At 38.2% G+C, this 15,250-nt stretch overlaps 1 protein-coding gene across 1 annotated transcript in view; it reads right to left on the reverse strand.

Annotated features, from left to right (window-relative positions):
* cachd1 (cache domain containing 1) overlaps nucleotides 1-15,250 on the reverse strand; it is a 101,966-nt gene that overhangs the window by 48,452 nt on the left and 38,264 nt on the right. The window contains exons 3-4 of the mRNA XM_088350435.1: nucleotides 13,718-13,866; nucleotides 446-552 (exon numbers count right to left, since the gene is read on the reverse strand). Of these exons, the coding sequence (XP_088206561.1) occupies nucleotides 446-552; nucleotides 13,718-13,866 (256 nt within the window). The remainder of the gene's footprint in view (nucleotides 1-445; nucleotides 553-13,717; nucleotides 13,867-15,250) is intronic.

A 15,250-nucleotide genomic window follows, 5' to 3' on the forward strand; every position in this document is an offset into this window, starting at 1 on the left:
TCTTCCATTGAAGTAAAGAATTGTTTTTACAATGTAAGTAGGATACACTTGAACAACAAATATCTTTCTTTACAAATATCTCTTATAATCCTACTGTTCACAAAAATTCGAAAGACCAGCTTCAGGTTAACCTGACACAGACACGACAGGCAGACTTCACAAACAGATGAAACATCTCATTATAATTTACGAGTGTTCAAAGGTAAAGAAAGTGTATTTCATTTCGAGCTGGAATAAAATAAGGATTTTCAAGTGAACTGCACAGTATATTACAACAGGAGAGTTAAACAGAAACTATTCAGAGAACCTCTAAAACACTAGACAGCTTATTATTTTTATTTTAGTATATTCAATATACTAAATATGAACATATTTCCAAATTAAACTTTTAAAAAGAATGCAAGTCAGTAAAATAAAGCACGTCAGCAACGCACAACAAACAAACCTGAGTTGAGGTCTCTTCCAGGATTGAAAGCTCGGCTGTTGACGGTCGGAGAGAGTCTGTCGCAGCAGATGGTCTTGGACACATTGGCATTGAAATTTCCGTCAAACCTAAAAGAGACAAAAAAAACAGGGACAACATTGAATAACTTATGCCTGACTTCCACTCATTTTTTGGCGGAGTGGCTGGGTTACTACTCCAGACTTTTACATCCAATGAAACTCAACTCACACGTACTGCAAGCACCCCTGGCTGGGCTAATATGCATGTACTCAGATTTCAACATTGCTGCTGGCAGGGATTGCAATAAAAGGTTTATTGTGACTTAAATGAAAAAGAAAAACATCTGGTAAAAATGTCCATGTTTTTTAAAACGATGTATGCCACAGTCATCTGTTGCCTAGACAACTTATTAGAATTTCTGACTCTTTATGGATACAATTTTCCGTGGAAAATGGCTTACAGTGTGTTTTCCCCAGCAATGTTTCCAGATGTACTGTACATGAGCCTAGGATTGAAGATTAAATTTAAGTAATTAATTAGCATATAGACATCACGGGTCCCTGTGGAACAGATTTCCATAAAAGCAAAGCTAATCTTTCATCCGTTAAAGTAAATCATCATCATTGCATGTACACCCAACATTATTATGCAAGTAAGTTACACACAGTAAACTGTTCACGGATCCCTTAACCGCTTGGGTCTCCGGGGCACAACTGAGGATGCAACGCTGGACAGCTTTCCCCACTGTTTATGGTTCATGGCGGGTTATTGGGTCGTGGCAAAGTTAGCACCAGTCCATTTCTTGATGTTGGCCTTTTGGACTGTGCCCTGGAATTTGTCTTGGCCAGTCCTAATGATCTTGTGACGTGGCCATACCACTGCAGTTTTCGTTTGCGCACAGTTGACAACCGTTCTCGGTAGGGTCCGTGGTGCTCTCTGATGGTGTTGCACAACGTTTAGTTTATTGCATGGGCTTTGTAGCAGATACCTAGAAGTTTTCTGTAGCATCGCATCTCCATGGCCTAGATTTTTATTCCAGATTTGCTGTAGGAAACGCTTGCAAGAGTCTGATTTTTTTTATTTTACTGTAATGTTCTTAGTCCCTTCACCAAGGAATCTCTTTACACCTAAAAGCAGGGTTCAGAAATCACCGGGCTGTGCACTGTTAGTGGGCCTTTGTTGATTTGGTACCAAGGCACAAAGAAATAAATAAGTTATTTTATTTTTAAAAACAAGTTACCTATTTTTTTCTTTGACTGTATATAACAGCTGATTTTTTCACCCACAGAAAAACTAAAAGATTTGTTGCGCGAATTACACAAGGTTTTAACATTGATGAATCTGTCGAAAAATATCGATGACCACATTTGCACAACATTGGATGCAATGGGAATCAAACCGGGATTGCATCGGTGAGAGCACTGAATCCCAACCACTTGGGAGTTAGTTAGAATCTAGTGACTTTCCTATGTTAACACATCATTACACGATTTTACCACATTGATTATTGGGGGCTGAGTTTGGGTAAACAAGTATGGCTGCAACGAGGAGTCAACGTTGTCGACAAAAATCGATAATAGAAATAATCGACAATAAATGTAAATGTCAACTACTATCACCGGACACCTTTTTTCTACAGACTGATAAATCTCTACATGAATATAATCTCTGCTGAGAGTTTTGCATTCACAATTGCATCTCTGTCGGAATGGTAACATAAACATACAGAAATGGCGGCATAAACAACTGATTTGCAAAACCTCTCAAGTTTTGGAGCATTTTAGCCTTGATACAGTAAATAAAAAGACTAGTCGCAAAGTTGGAAAGCAGTAACTCCTTTATGCGCGAACATTACACAGAACGAAACAGTTTGACTCACCTCTCTAAGATATAAGTTAACGTTCGAGCCAATCTGGTTTTAATGATATGCATTGTACATTTGATGCGTTTATGTTTTGCTATGAGAGAGAGCTGAAGTGTTATGCCAGATTGTGCCCAACAAACGTATTTAAAATTAAATGCAAGCATTCCGAAGAACAAACATCAGTTGTAAAACGTTAAAAACGACATACGTCAGTTGTTAAATCCATTTGATTTCAATTACTTGAGAATTTAAGTTAATTTGTTACAGGCTTTGCAGTTGACCACTGAATGTACATGCACATTATATTTGTTTTAATTACTGTTCTACAGGTGCAAATTAGCCTGTTCTTGATTTACAGGGATAAAAATGTGCACTTGGTTTTACGCAAAACGTCCCCAGGTGGAAACATGTATTGACCAGGGGAGGGATGGGTGCCACTAGGCTGCACTTACCCAAGACATACCACAGGAAATGGTGCCCCTACTACTCTAGATAGATACTTTATTCATCCCCGTAGGGAAATTCACACTTCCAGCAGTATCGTTGTGTTGAAAATAAAACAATAATAATGTAAAAGGAATGTAATACATACTCAATGTAACGTGTTGATATATTTAGTCAGTGCTACATAAAATACACACTGTAATAAAAAATACGGTAATATGCAATGTGGGGGTGTGGTTTAATGTGGGCTTTTACTCCCCCGGGTGGAGTTAAAGACCCTCATGGCATGAGGAAGAAATTATCTCCTCAGTCTGTCCGTGGAACAAGACTGTGACAGCAGTCTGTCGCTGAAGCTGCTCTTCCGTTTGGAGATGATGCTCTGTAGTGGATGTGATGAATTGCCCATGATTGACCGCAGCTTTTTCAGTGCCAGTCTCTCAGCTACTGTTGTCAGGCTGTCCAGCTCTGTGCCCACAACAGAGCTCGCTTTCTTCACCAGTTTATTAAGACGAGAGGCATCCTTCTTCTTGGCGCTGCCTCCCCAACACGGTGCTGCATAGAAGAGGGCGCTTGCCACAACAGTCTCATAGAACATTTGTAGGAGCTTTTTGCAGATGTTGAAGGACACCAGCCTTTTGAGGAAGTAAAGTCGGCTTTGACCTTTCCTGCATAGAGCTTCTGTGTTGGCTGTCCAGTCCAGTTTATTGTCCAGCTGCACACCCAGGTATTTGTAGGTCTGGACAAATTCTACACATTCTCTTTTGATAGTTACAGGAACCGGGTAAGTTGTAATTCTCCTGAAGTCCACCACCATCTCCCTGGTCTTGGTGGTGTTCAGGTGCAGGTGGTTAGCATCGCTCCATTGGACAAAGTCCTGAATCAATTTCCTGTACTCCTCCTCCTGCCCACTTCTGATACATCCCACGATAGCAGTGTCATCAGCAAACTTCTGCACGAGGCAGGACTCAGTTGTACTGAAAGTCCGATGTCCCCACTGCTGAACCCTAGCAGGACACCCCAGTCCGTACTTTAATGGTTGAGGGACCCAACCAACCACAACCACTTGATTTTAAATTATTTATTAGCTTATTATTAAAAAATTGATAGTGGTTTATTTATGGATTTATGTACGGATCAAGCACTGTGCCTGAATGTGTTTTTGTTCAAATCCACAGAATGTTCAATGAATGATGTATTTTTCACTGTCCCCATTTTCTTGCGTTTATTGTCATTTTCATAATTAAATCAATGTCCAGTTAAATTTAAAAATCAATAATTGTCTGATTTTTCGACTAATTGTTTGAATAGTCGGGGAGTCATTAGTTGCAGCCCGAATCATTATTAGTACCAAGTGCTAAAAAAGTCCCAGAAAAGGTAACAGAGCCAAAGAAACAGCTATGAGTGTACAGAAGACGGTGATTCAATCAATATACAATCTGCAGTTTGCACAGCCATGTGTTGAGGTAAGTACATCTTTAAAACCATTGTTTGTGCACATAATCTGATCCTAATCCTGAAGATGTACATGCAACAATAAACATGTGCTATGACCAGATTATTTTAATATCTTATTTTTGTCAACATTAAAAACTGCTCTCCACAGGATATAGATGTGGAATTAATGGCTGACAAAGGGGAGGTATGCAGAGAAGCAGCCTGTTCTGCACTGCACCAAGACTCCAAGCTTTGATCCTTCCATTGCTTCAGTCCGACTCCCCCACCCCAGCTCACCAACACACGTAAAATGAACGCTCTACACACTTATTGGCTCTCTTCTAGCCGACCTAGCCTTGGCCCAGTTTGATTGGCAGGTACTCTGATGTACGGCTTGCGCTTGTACTTCACTCATTTAGTGTCCCATAAGGCCAAAGTCATTACTATTCTCCTTAAATCCAGTTTGTATAGAAAGGGTTGGCAGGATGTTCGGCAAAATGTGCGCCAGATAAAAAATACATTTGCAGCTGCTTTGAATTCCACATCAAAACCTCTGTAACGAAAGCGAGAGTGCGAGAGAGAGAGCAAGCCGGGAGGGGGCTTCCATTCTGATCAGGAATATTAATGAAGGCAAAAAAAACGAAAATCTATTTTTGCCCAGCAATACATGAGGACTGAAATATCTGTGTCCAATTTCCTTTGTACAATACAACATTTAATTATGGTAAGTTCGCATCCAATGTTATGAAACATCATCTCCAGATTCCTCGCCTTGGTTTTGTTTTACCATGTGTATTCGGAATTTTGTGCATAGCACATGCCGGCCCAAAAGGGAAACGTTCCTGATGCATTAATTACATATGAGCCTGAAGACATACAATATAACGATAATCAGTAAATGACCGAAACGTTTTTATATATATTTAAAGTTTGGCGCTTTGAGGACAGAGTTAGATCACAGCAAGAGGGAATATTGCAAAGCAGAATCTGCCCACGAAAAATTTGCAGTGTCTCTGCGTGATTCAAAGACAGCGCACAGCATTGATCCTCAGCTGTTTGTATAATACATTTAATTTAAACTGCAACCACAGAGCGGAATATCAAAAATCCTTGGGAGTAAATTTAAATTGAGAGGCACACAGTTGAGTCCAAATGAATGTGGATTTTCAATGTAAAGCATGCAATGAGCTATTTGTGGGAACAGCTACATTGTATAATTCAAGCACAGAACTGAAGCATAGAATAGGAAATATGGCATGATGATTTTTAAGAAAGTTGTTTAAGAGTTTAAGAATACAAAAATCACGGCACAAAAAAACTGTTTACCTTGGCAACATCCAATTGATCAAATGTTTAAGTTTCCCACATAAATTGTATAAAAATATTCAGACGTATTTTTAAATCAAGAATTGTAGTCTGGACCAGACACATGTGATAATTGTTTTTGTCGTTATGAGTTGATACATAATACATTAGCTAGTAAAGCTGGGATAACAATGATTGATGAGGCATCGACCACAGACTTTAATTTATGGATCGGTCCAAAGTCAGTTTGTGTTTTTTGAGACACTTTTGGCAGACTCTTTAATCGTAATGGTTTAACATAATTTCAAGCATGTTTAAATGTAGAAATTCAACAGTGTGAATGTTTTGAGGGTTAACCCGATTTATTAAAAGTTCCTGTGAGTCAAATAATGCCTGAATACCAACAAAATTTGCAATCTATCAATTGGCATACTATTAATTACTAACCACTATCCAGCATGGTACTAATACTACATGGCACGTTGTAATATTATCTACATACTGCTCACACTCCCAAAAAATTCATTATTTAAATTTTAAAGCTACCCTCATATGCATAACTAAGACGTGTGTACACATACATCCCATATCTCATAATCCTGCAAAAGTAAGCAAAAATGAAAGTGCTTTGTCTCCCCCCCAAAGGAAGACACTTTAAAGTGGTTGGACTTATCACCCTTTACTTCACCTTACTATACCCGACCGACAACAATGGCCTGAGGAATTGACCACCACACCATTAATACAACACGGGCTATTCACTATAACTATGATTTTGTGAAGCAATTTTATTAGGAATGGACCGCGAGCTACTTTGTTGGTGGATTATGTATGTACATTAAATAATGCGCAGGCTACAGGTGGTCTCTGTTGGTCCTGGGCCAGACGTGTGTGTGTCCCCCTGCAGGACTGAGACGACCTTGGAGCAAGAGATTATGCACTGTGAAAGCAAACATTCAGAGAGCAATAACTGCTTACGGCGAGTCAAGGAGAAGCGGGCAGAAATGGAGGGTTAGAGGGATAAAAGAGGGAGACAGCTGCAGCATTAGAGATTATACATAGAAGCAATACTCCTCCTTTGCTTTGCTTTCGACCTGATTTCACTGGGAAAGAATAAGTGACTGGCAATAGCAGTGTTACAACAGTGCAAACTACCAGTAGAATTTTGTGCTAGGCGTGCTGAAACTAGATGCAGAAAGTCTTTTCTGCTTTCATCTGAAAAACATCCTTCAAATTTGCAAACATTTTTAACTCTACTGTACACATGGGAGCACAAGCCATTCCTATAAAACAAATGTACACAGAGACACAATTGTTGTAACCGACTAACAATAAGCCACTTGTTTGAACAGTTTTTTTTTTTTTTTTTTAAAGGAAGGTTGTATAAAATGCAAGTTATTACTTTTTCCATGTGTGTTGTATAATGGGCAATATTTCGAAAATCACTTTTAATACAATTAGCCTGATTTTTATTGCCCTTGAGACCACAATAGGACTAAAATTTAGTTAAAGGCAAGGAGCGTTCTTTGAGGTGTCAAGTAGAATATTTTAAATATGTGTTAACAATGTCAAACTGAGTACAAAGAGGCCGTATACTTTTTTAAAATCTGCTTTTATCTTACTTTTGGCTAAGCTGTTCGGGGCAGAACACATTAAGCAGGAGGAATGGTGGCACCGGGTGAAAAGTGGTTTTGTGCTTGTCCCTGCATTTTTTTTGTTTCTATTTGTGACTGAAGCACGTAAATGGTGAAAGTAAGAAAAGGTTAAACGCCAACCCAAACCGCAAGAAAGATAAAAAAAGAGAAGCTTATTCGAGCGCATCTAAGAAATGCAAAAACTTTAAATAAGGCTGCAATGATGACATAAGTCAGGATATTATCAGCCGCGAGTAAAAAAAAAAGTTCCGGAATTCATAAAGCTCCTTAAGTATTTGCTGTGGTTTAAATCCTGTCAATATAGTTTTCGTTATTTTGCTCCAACTACATCAAAATGGAGTAGTCAAGTCAAGTCATGTTTATTTGTATAGCCCTTAACACAAAGAGTCTCAAAGGGCTGCACAGATCAAATACTATTGCAAACTACATACTATTATGACACCATCCCCTCATCTAAAACCTACATTAGGGCAAATAATACACATATTATCAACATAAAAAATAGGTTATTCGAATGCTATAGAGTAGAAGTGTGTTTTAAGCTTAGATTTAAACATTTCCACTGAGGTTACAGATCGAATCTCAGGGGGAAGACCATTCCACTGCACCGGGGCCGGGATAGAGAACGCTCTCGAACCTGCGGATCTCTTCTTGGATCTTGGGATCACTAGTTACCAGCGTTTTCAGGGCGAAGGCTCTGCACCGGAACATAGGGGGAAATTAAATCTGAAAGATATGAGGGAGCAAGTCCATGCATGATTTTGTATACTACCAACAGTAGTGAATATACGTTTTTCAATTAATAAATCCTTCAACATCATTAAAATATTCAATTCGCAGTAGGGCTGCAACTAACAATTATTTTCAGAATCGGTGATTCAGTTGATTTTGAACATTGAAGTTTTGGACGTATAGATATTTTCTCTGTACTTCCGCAGCACTTTCTGTTCCCTTGAAAATTGTCGACTTTATTTAATGATGGAACAGTCAGACAAAGTTTAAACGTTCATGCCAATTTTGTTTGCAATGATAAAATGGTCAGTAATAAAAAAAAAGTAAGATATTTTTTTTTTTAAAAACGGTATTGGTGCCCTCTGTTGGACCAAATTGGTGTTACAACTCTCAGTATCAAAGCGGAATTGTGTTCACTGTTGTTTGCATTGATTTAGCGTTTTTATTGGCTCAAAAAATCCCGTGATACAACGAATCAATAATCTAATTAGTTTCCAGTTCTTTAAATAATCTATTTTATTTGATTTTATTGATTAGTTGTTGCAGCCCTATTTGGCAGTAACATTTTTGCCAATGGCCATTTTCATGCTCAAAACCGAACCTGGTGTAATGAGAAAAAACAGGAATGTAAAAACCACAGTGTCCTGTTCTTCCTTTGCTTTCTTGTTGTAAAAGTAACACATAGCCATTGGTAAATGACTCAACAGTCACAGTGAAAGACAAGACTCAACTGGGGCTTTATTTTATCCAATTTGCGCAGAAAAACATTTTGTTTCTGCTGGCCAAATAAAATGTTAGATCGCAGTAGGTCAGCATCTTCTCCTAACTCCTTACTTGCTTTCCCTTCCGGATGTGGTCCCACTACTCGAGTACATGCAACAAAAACAGATCACATAATGTAATTTTTCAGGGCAGCGAATCCATTCAGAACAAGATCGAATCTATCATGCCAAAAAATGTTAAATGGGCTGCATTTATATAGCGCTTTTAACCAGTCACCTCCGAATGCAATTCACACTTTGCCTATTAACATGAAAAGGTGAATTTAAACTAGAGAAACAATGTAAAATTGAGAGGTATTTGTAGACATGACACACTTGCTTTTTATTCACCAATGCACTTTTTGGATAGTATTTCTGGACACTTTTGTTTTGTGAGTAGTGTTATTACGTCATGCTTAAATTCATTTCAAGCCATTTCTTCGTTTTCCAAATGTGAGTCTCATGTTAAATCAAATAGTAGGCCAGTTTAATAACACTTTATAAAAAATCCTCATTCAATACATTTTTCGTTAGTCAGCGATGCTTGCCACATTGGTGAGGCTTGAGCTGTAACCATTAATAGCCCTCGCAGTTATTCAGTGGAGATAGTTGGTCATAGTAGCGCTTGCCACAACTAAACTAACACTACGAGCATTAGAAAAATGCTCTTTGCCCAATTACATTCAGAAAACATAATCAAGCAATTAAAAAATGAAAGCCCTTAAACTGGTGAAAACATACTTCTCTGACAACACAGAGAATTCAGATTGTTCAGAGGTATATTACTACGGTAGGTCAAACCACAAAATCTTTCACTTCCATAGAAAACCAAATGTCTGTAGCTGACAATGCCACTGCCTTGTTTGTGGCTTTTTTATGCAAGCACAGCACAAAAAAAAACCCATCAGATTCAGATTCAGATCTACTTTATTGTCATTCTAGTACACGTGTATACAGAACGAAATGTCGATGCATCTGACCCCCACAGTTTCCTTGAATGTACAGATATAAATAAAGTTGTATTGTATTTTGGCTACGTATAGTATTTTACCATAGTGCCGATAGTGCAAGAAGAGTAGCTAACCAGATGTGCAAAATGGGCAGTCAGATTAACAAGTCAGGTACACAGTAACATTAACACTGTAACAATAACGCTGTAATTACAATAGTGCAGAGAGCAATGTGCAAGGAGTGGCAAGCTATAAAACACTGCCAGTAGTGCAAAAAGTCAGATTAGCAGCCGTTTAGATTTAAGTTAACTATATGTTAGGACGAAAGCAAGTAGACTGAAGCGAAGTTGTTTAACTACAGTATTGTATTCTTGCAGTAAAGACATATCCAAATTCCAAATAAGTGCACAAAACTCTTCCCCACAAAAAGGATTTAAAAAACAAACAAAAAAAAAACAATATTTCAAGCCAGCAATTATAATACTAGCGATTCATACAACATAAAATATCAAAATAAACTCTTGGTATAGTAATCTCATTTATTAAAAACACACATGGCATATACTTTATAATTGATATAAATTAGGGACATTTTGAAGGTCATCATATAAATCAGTCCATAATTGAAAACTTCTTCAAGTTGGACAATGTTTTGCGAACATATTGGACTAAGATGGTTAAAGTCTGCTCAGCGGAAAAACAACAGTTGAATATTTGTTAGAAGTGGATGCCCACTTTCTTTAAATACAACTAATAGAGATTTAAGATTGACTTTGTATTCAAATTTAAACATGTTGGATTTTAAAAACAGTATGTTCCTTGTACCCAGTGTTATGCACAATCCTAACAACTACCTTCTGTAGACGAATAAGCGTTTCTATATTGCTTCTACTGACACTGCCCTACTTACGAACCAGATAAGTTCCGGACGATCATTCGTAAATTGAATTTGCTCGTAAGTTGCTCCAGTGCTGTATTTTGTGTATGTGTATATATATATATATATATATATATATATATATATATATATATATATATATATATATATATATAGATATAGATATATATATATAGAGAGAGAGAGAGAGAGAATGTTTAAGGCTTGTATAATTAACCTGTATTGTTTTGAAACTGAAAAATAAACGTTTGATCCAATAATATGCTCTATAACGTTACAAATATTGAATGATAAAGCATAGTCCAGAAAAACCAAGAGACACATTAGGCGTTGACATTCTGTGGTCCGTGAAGCCCTTTTAGACTCCTTGTGATTAAGGGCGTCACAAATAAACATTACTTCACTTGCCTATAAAGATAAATAAAGTTAAGTTTAACTTACTTTTGGAAAAGTTAGTCGACTTCCTCCTCCGTGGTAAAAAGTGGATGGCAAAAAAGAGATCCGACCATTTTCTTAACCGCATCAAACTTTCTTAATTGACTTTCATTTAAAAAAAACGACTCGCCTCTTCTTTAAGCTTTACACCAACCATATCGAATGGATGCACTCTCGTGCATTAAACAATAAAAACGTCAAAGTTCTTAGCGCGCTAGAGATACAGTACCGTGTGTATACACACAAACCAGGAAGTAGAAGCCGGATTTCTTCTTCGGGGTGGATGCTGGGTGACCTCTCACAATGCCACGCGGCAGAAAGAAGCACTAAAGTACTGTCCTCTACTCGGATAAAGGTGCACACAATACAAAATCTAACTTACAGTAATGTACCGGATATTTTTCCAATATCCAAAAATCTTCGTATGTACCGTTGTTAGTAACTCGAATGTTTGTAAGTAGGGGAGCGTCTGTAAATGTATTTCCTGAAATCTCTTTAAAATGACTTAAATAAGGCAAAGTTAATGAACTGTGTGTGTATGAAGGTTTTTTTTTTTGGTCAGATATATGTATGCATCTACTCATCACTGCAACGTTCGTTTCTAATGAAGATTGTATACTACAGTTTTTCGAACTGTAGTATACGATTTTCGAACGCCTCTCAGTTCGAACAAATCGGTTCTCGACCCAAAATTTCGAGAAATTCTTGCTTCGCTTTTCGTTCGAAAAATCGGAGCGGCGTACGGGTGTAGATCGTGTATATTGCCCCCACCCCTTGTGAAGAACTGTTATCACGTGGGCGCGCACTTCTTTTCGCTTTTAATATCGGTGAACGGAGTGTTTTAGCCCCTAATTATGCCTCAGAAGAAGGTCGGTGCAAGCAGCAAAGTTACAGGTGAAAAAAGAAGAGTAGTGCGTACAACTATTGCATTTAAGCAAGAAATAATAGCAAAATATGAAGAAGGTGTGCGAGTTTCCCTTCTTTCGAGGGAATAGAGCATGGCTTCTGCAGACCACCACAAAGGTAAGAAATCCTATTCATAATTATTTTCTTTATCCTTTAACCGCTCACCACTTTTTGTGGAGACCCGGGTGCTAAATGACGTGTAAACGACCTGATTTTTTAATTTTTACACGTTCATGTTAGCGTCATCTTTCATACGGAAGATGACGCTAACGCGAACGTATGATTAGCCTGGGTTAGCTTCATGTTTACGTTGATGGTAAACATTCAGGGTGTTGGAACGGATTAAAACGATTTTACATTACTTTTAAATGGAAAAACGATTTTGGTGATCGAACAAATCGGTTTTCGAACAGGGTTCTGGAACGGATTATGGTCGAGAACCGAGGTTCCACTGTATTTAACTGGGGGTCGGCAACCCGGGGATCAGGAGCCGCATGCGGCTCTTTAGTAGTGTCGAGTGACTCTATGGCATTATTCCCAAAATGTTTTCACATTGGAAAAGATGGAGGAGGGGAAAATATTTTTGTTAAAATGTTTTTTCTGTAGGAAGACAAACATGTAACAAACATGTTTAACGTTTTGCAATCCTGTAAAAATGCGATGAACAAATGACACATTTCAACTAGGGGAGTGGAAATTAACTGGTGTGAGCTCATGGCTGGGAAGTGACTGCCACTCCCTCACTGGTATTGGGTTGTAAAAAAACAGATATAAGTTTTTGCCTCAAATGCAGCAAAGTCATATATTGTGAAGTGAAGTTGTTCCTCTCAGGCTTGAACTACTGCCTGGAAAACTTAGATGCTATGCAAAATGCGGTGAATCTCCATTACTTCTTTTGCTCCCTCCCGTGTCGCCTGTGTTAGAGCCTTCAAAAGAGGCAGCGTCACAAGCCAGGCATGTGTGTGATCGGCCATGGACCCCAAAGATGGAGTAAAACAACTGCACAGAAATCAAACGTGAACTGCATTCATGTGATTTAATTTACTTTTCAAATTTATATTCTATATTCTATTCTATTTGATTTGTATAAATGCATGCTGTGTCTTATTGCACTCTTTTTATTGCCAAGATAAGGGGCACGTTAAGCATGTTCAATTTTCTTGTAGAAATTGCATAAAAATCGATTTCTTTGTGCATTTTTTTAATTTTATAAAAAATACTGTAATTCAGATTCAGATATACTTTATTGTCATTCTTGTACACATGTATACAGAACGAAATGTTGATACATCTGACCCGCACAGTTTCCTTGAATGTACAGATATAAATGTGTTTCATTCATTAATATTTTAAGAAAGTTAAACTTAAGGCAGTACCCTACAGAGTAGTCATGTGGTGTATCGTTCCCACATGATCCATTGCATCTAATTAGGTCATTTTGATACTTGGCTCATATTGCTTATATAGATACACACAGCATGTGTTGCATTTATTGTAAAATTTATATAAGGCTTTTCTTATTTGTTATTTTTTCGGCTCCACACAAACTTGTTTTTAGGATTTTGTAGTCCAGGATCACTCTCAACATCGGGTGCCGACCCCCTGGGGTACCGACCTAATATTGTGAGTAATAATCACTCAAACAAGCGTATACTCTATCGATTTTGAACATTACCTATCTTTATTTGTATTTAAATGTCTTTATTGGATTTCCTAAATATGATAGCGGGGGTTTTTTTTGTGTTCAATGACCGTTTATTTTGATCAAACCATTCCCTGGCTTTGTTAAGTATTAGGTTCTTGCTAGTGAGCCACCTTAAAAGATAGGAAGCAAAAGGGAGTGGCAGAGCAACAAAGAGATAAATTAATTGACACAGTTGATACTCACTCCATCATAGATGTTGGGATGGAGCAGCAGTCCTGTATTGCAGTGAGAGGTGAAGTGAGGTGGGCTGTGTACGAAGCCTCCACAACCTGCTTGTTCCGGTTCACCACATCAAGGTAACGGTTGAACTTCTCCCGAATCTTCTTGGCCAGCTGCACAAAGAGAGGACAAGTTATGCGACAACAATAAACAATTTTTGACTAAAGTGTCAGAAAACTGTTGAGTTGAGTCAAAATAGATATGGTTACTCATGGTAAGGGCTGGGCAATTAATCAAATTTGTTATCTTAATTATTGCTAAATTGAAAATCTATAAAAATATGTTTAATTTCAAATATTCAAAGCTTTTGCAAAGTACTACTCACTAGTTTCGACTTACCGTATTTTCCGCACTATAAGGCGCACCTAAAAGTCTTAATTTTTTTCAAAAGCTGACCATGCGCCTTATAACACAGTGCGCCTTATATATGGCTCAATATTAAATTCGCAAGGTCTCGCAACTTAGTCAACAGCCGCCGACTCGATTTTACCCCGAACGTGGAGTAGTCCGCGGTGTATGCTGGGATTTATATACCGGCGTTTCATTGGCTAACCAATGTGTCAATCATCATTTGAATCGATCACTATTGGCTGAAGTTATTCGGAGCCTCGGATTGGCTAGATGGCCAAAACAAACCCTGCAATCGGCCGAGTTTAGCAATGGCGTAGCAAGTCCGCGGTGTATGCTGGGATTTATATACCGGCGTTTCATTGGCTAACCAATGTGTCAATCATCCGTTAAATCGATCGCTATTGGCTGAAGTTATTCGGAGCCTCGGATTGGCTAGAGGGCCAAAACAAACCCTGCAATTGGCCGAAAAAGATGTGTCAATCATCCGTTAAATCGATCGCTATTGGCTGAAGTTATTCGGAGCCTCGGATTGGCTAGATGGCCAAAACAAACCCTGCAATCGGCCGAGTTTAGCAATGGCGTAGCAAGTCCGCGGTGTATGCTGGGATTTATATACCGGCGTTTCATTGGCTAACCAATGTGTCAATCATCCGTTAAATCGATCGCTATTGGCTGAAGTTATTCGGAGCCTCGGATTGGCTAGATGGCCAAAACAAACCCTGCAATCGGCCGAGTTTAGCAATGGCGTAGCAAGCTTGCTAAAGTACGCCATAAAGAAACATGTTTCATTAGTCTGTATTTGTAAATATTCTACTCTCCTGGATTTACTTCACTCACGGTTGTAAGAAGACCATGATTGCGTATCATTATTGAACATGAGAACTTAGGTGAGTTATGCGGCTTTATATTTTCCCGGTATCTTGTTTTAGAACGATCTTGATGTTGCTGTGATGAGTTGAGTGAATTAAACTCAATTCCAAGTGTTTATTGTCATATGCACAATAAAGTTGTGAGCGAAAAAGAAAATAGAAACATAGAAATGTTTGGCATTTCTTGAATCCCAAGACTTCAACCTTCCGAATGATATTTGAAATGACGCATTTAAGTGACATCGTACGGACACCGCATCCGCACGTGTCTACGACA

This window comes from Urocampus carinirostris, chromosome 12, assembly GCF_059441175.1.
Source record: "Urocampus carinirostris isolate Australia breed hairy pipefish chromosome 12, RoL_Ucar_1.0, whole genome shotgun sequence".
Taxonomy (NCBI): Eukaryota; Metazoa; Chordata; class Actinopteri; order Syngnathiformes; family Syngnathidae; genus Urocampus; species Urocampus carinirostris.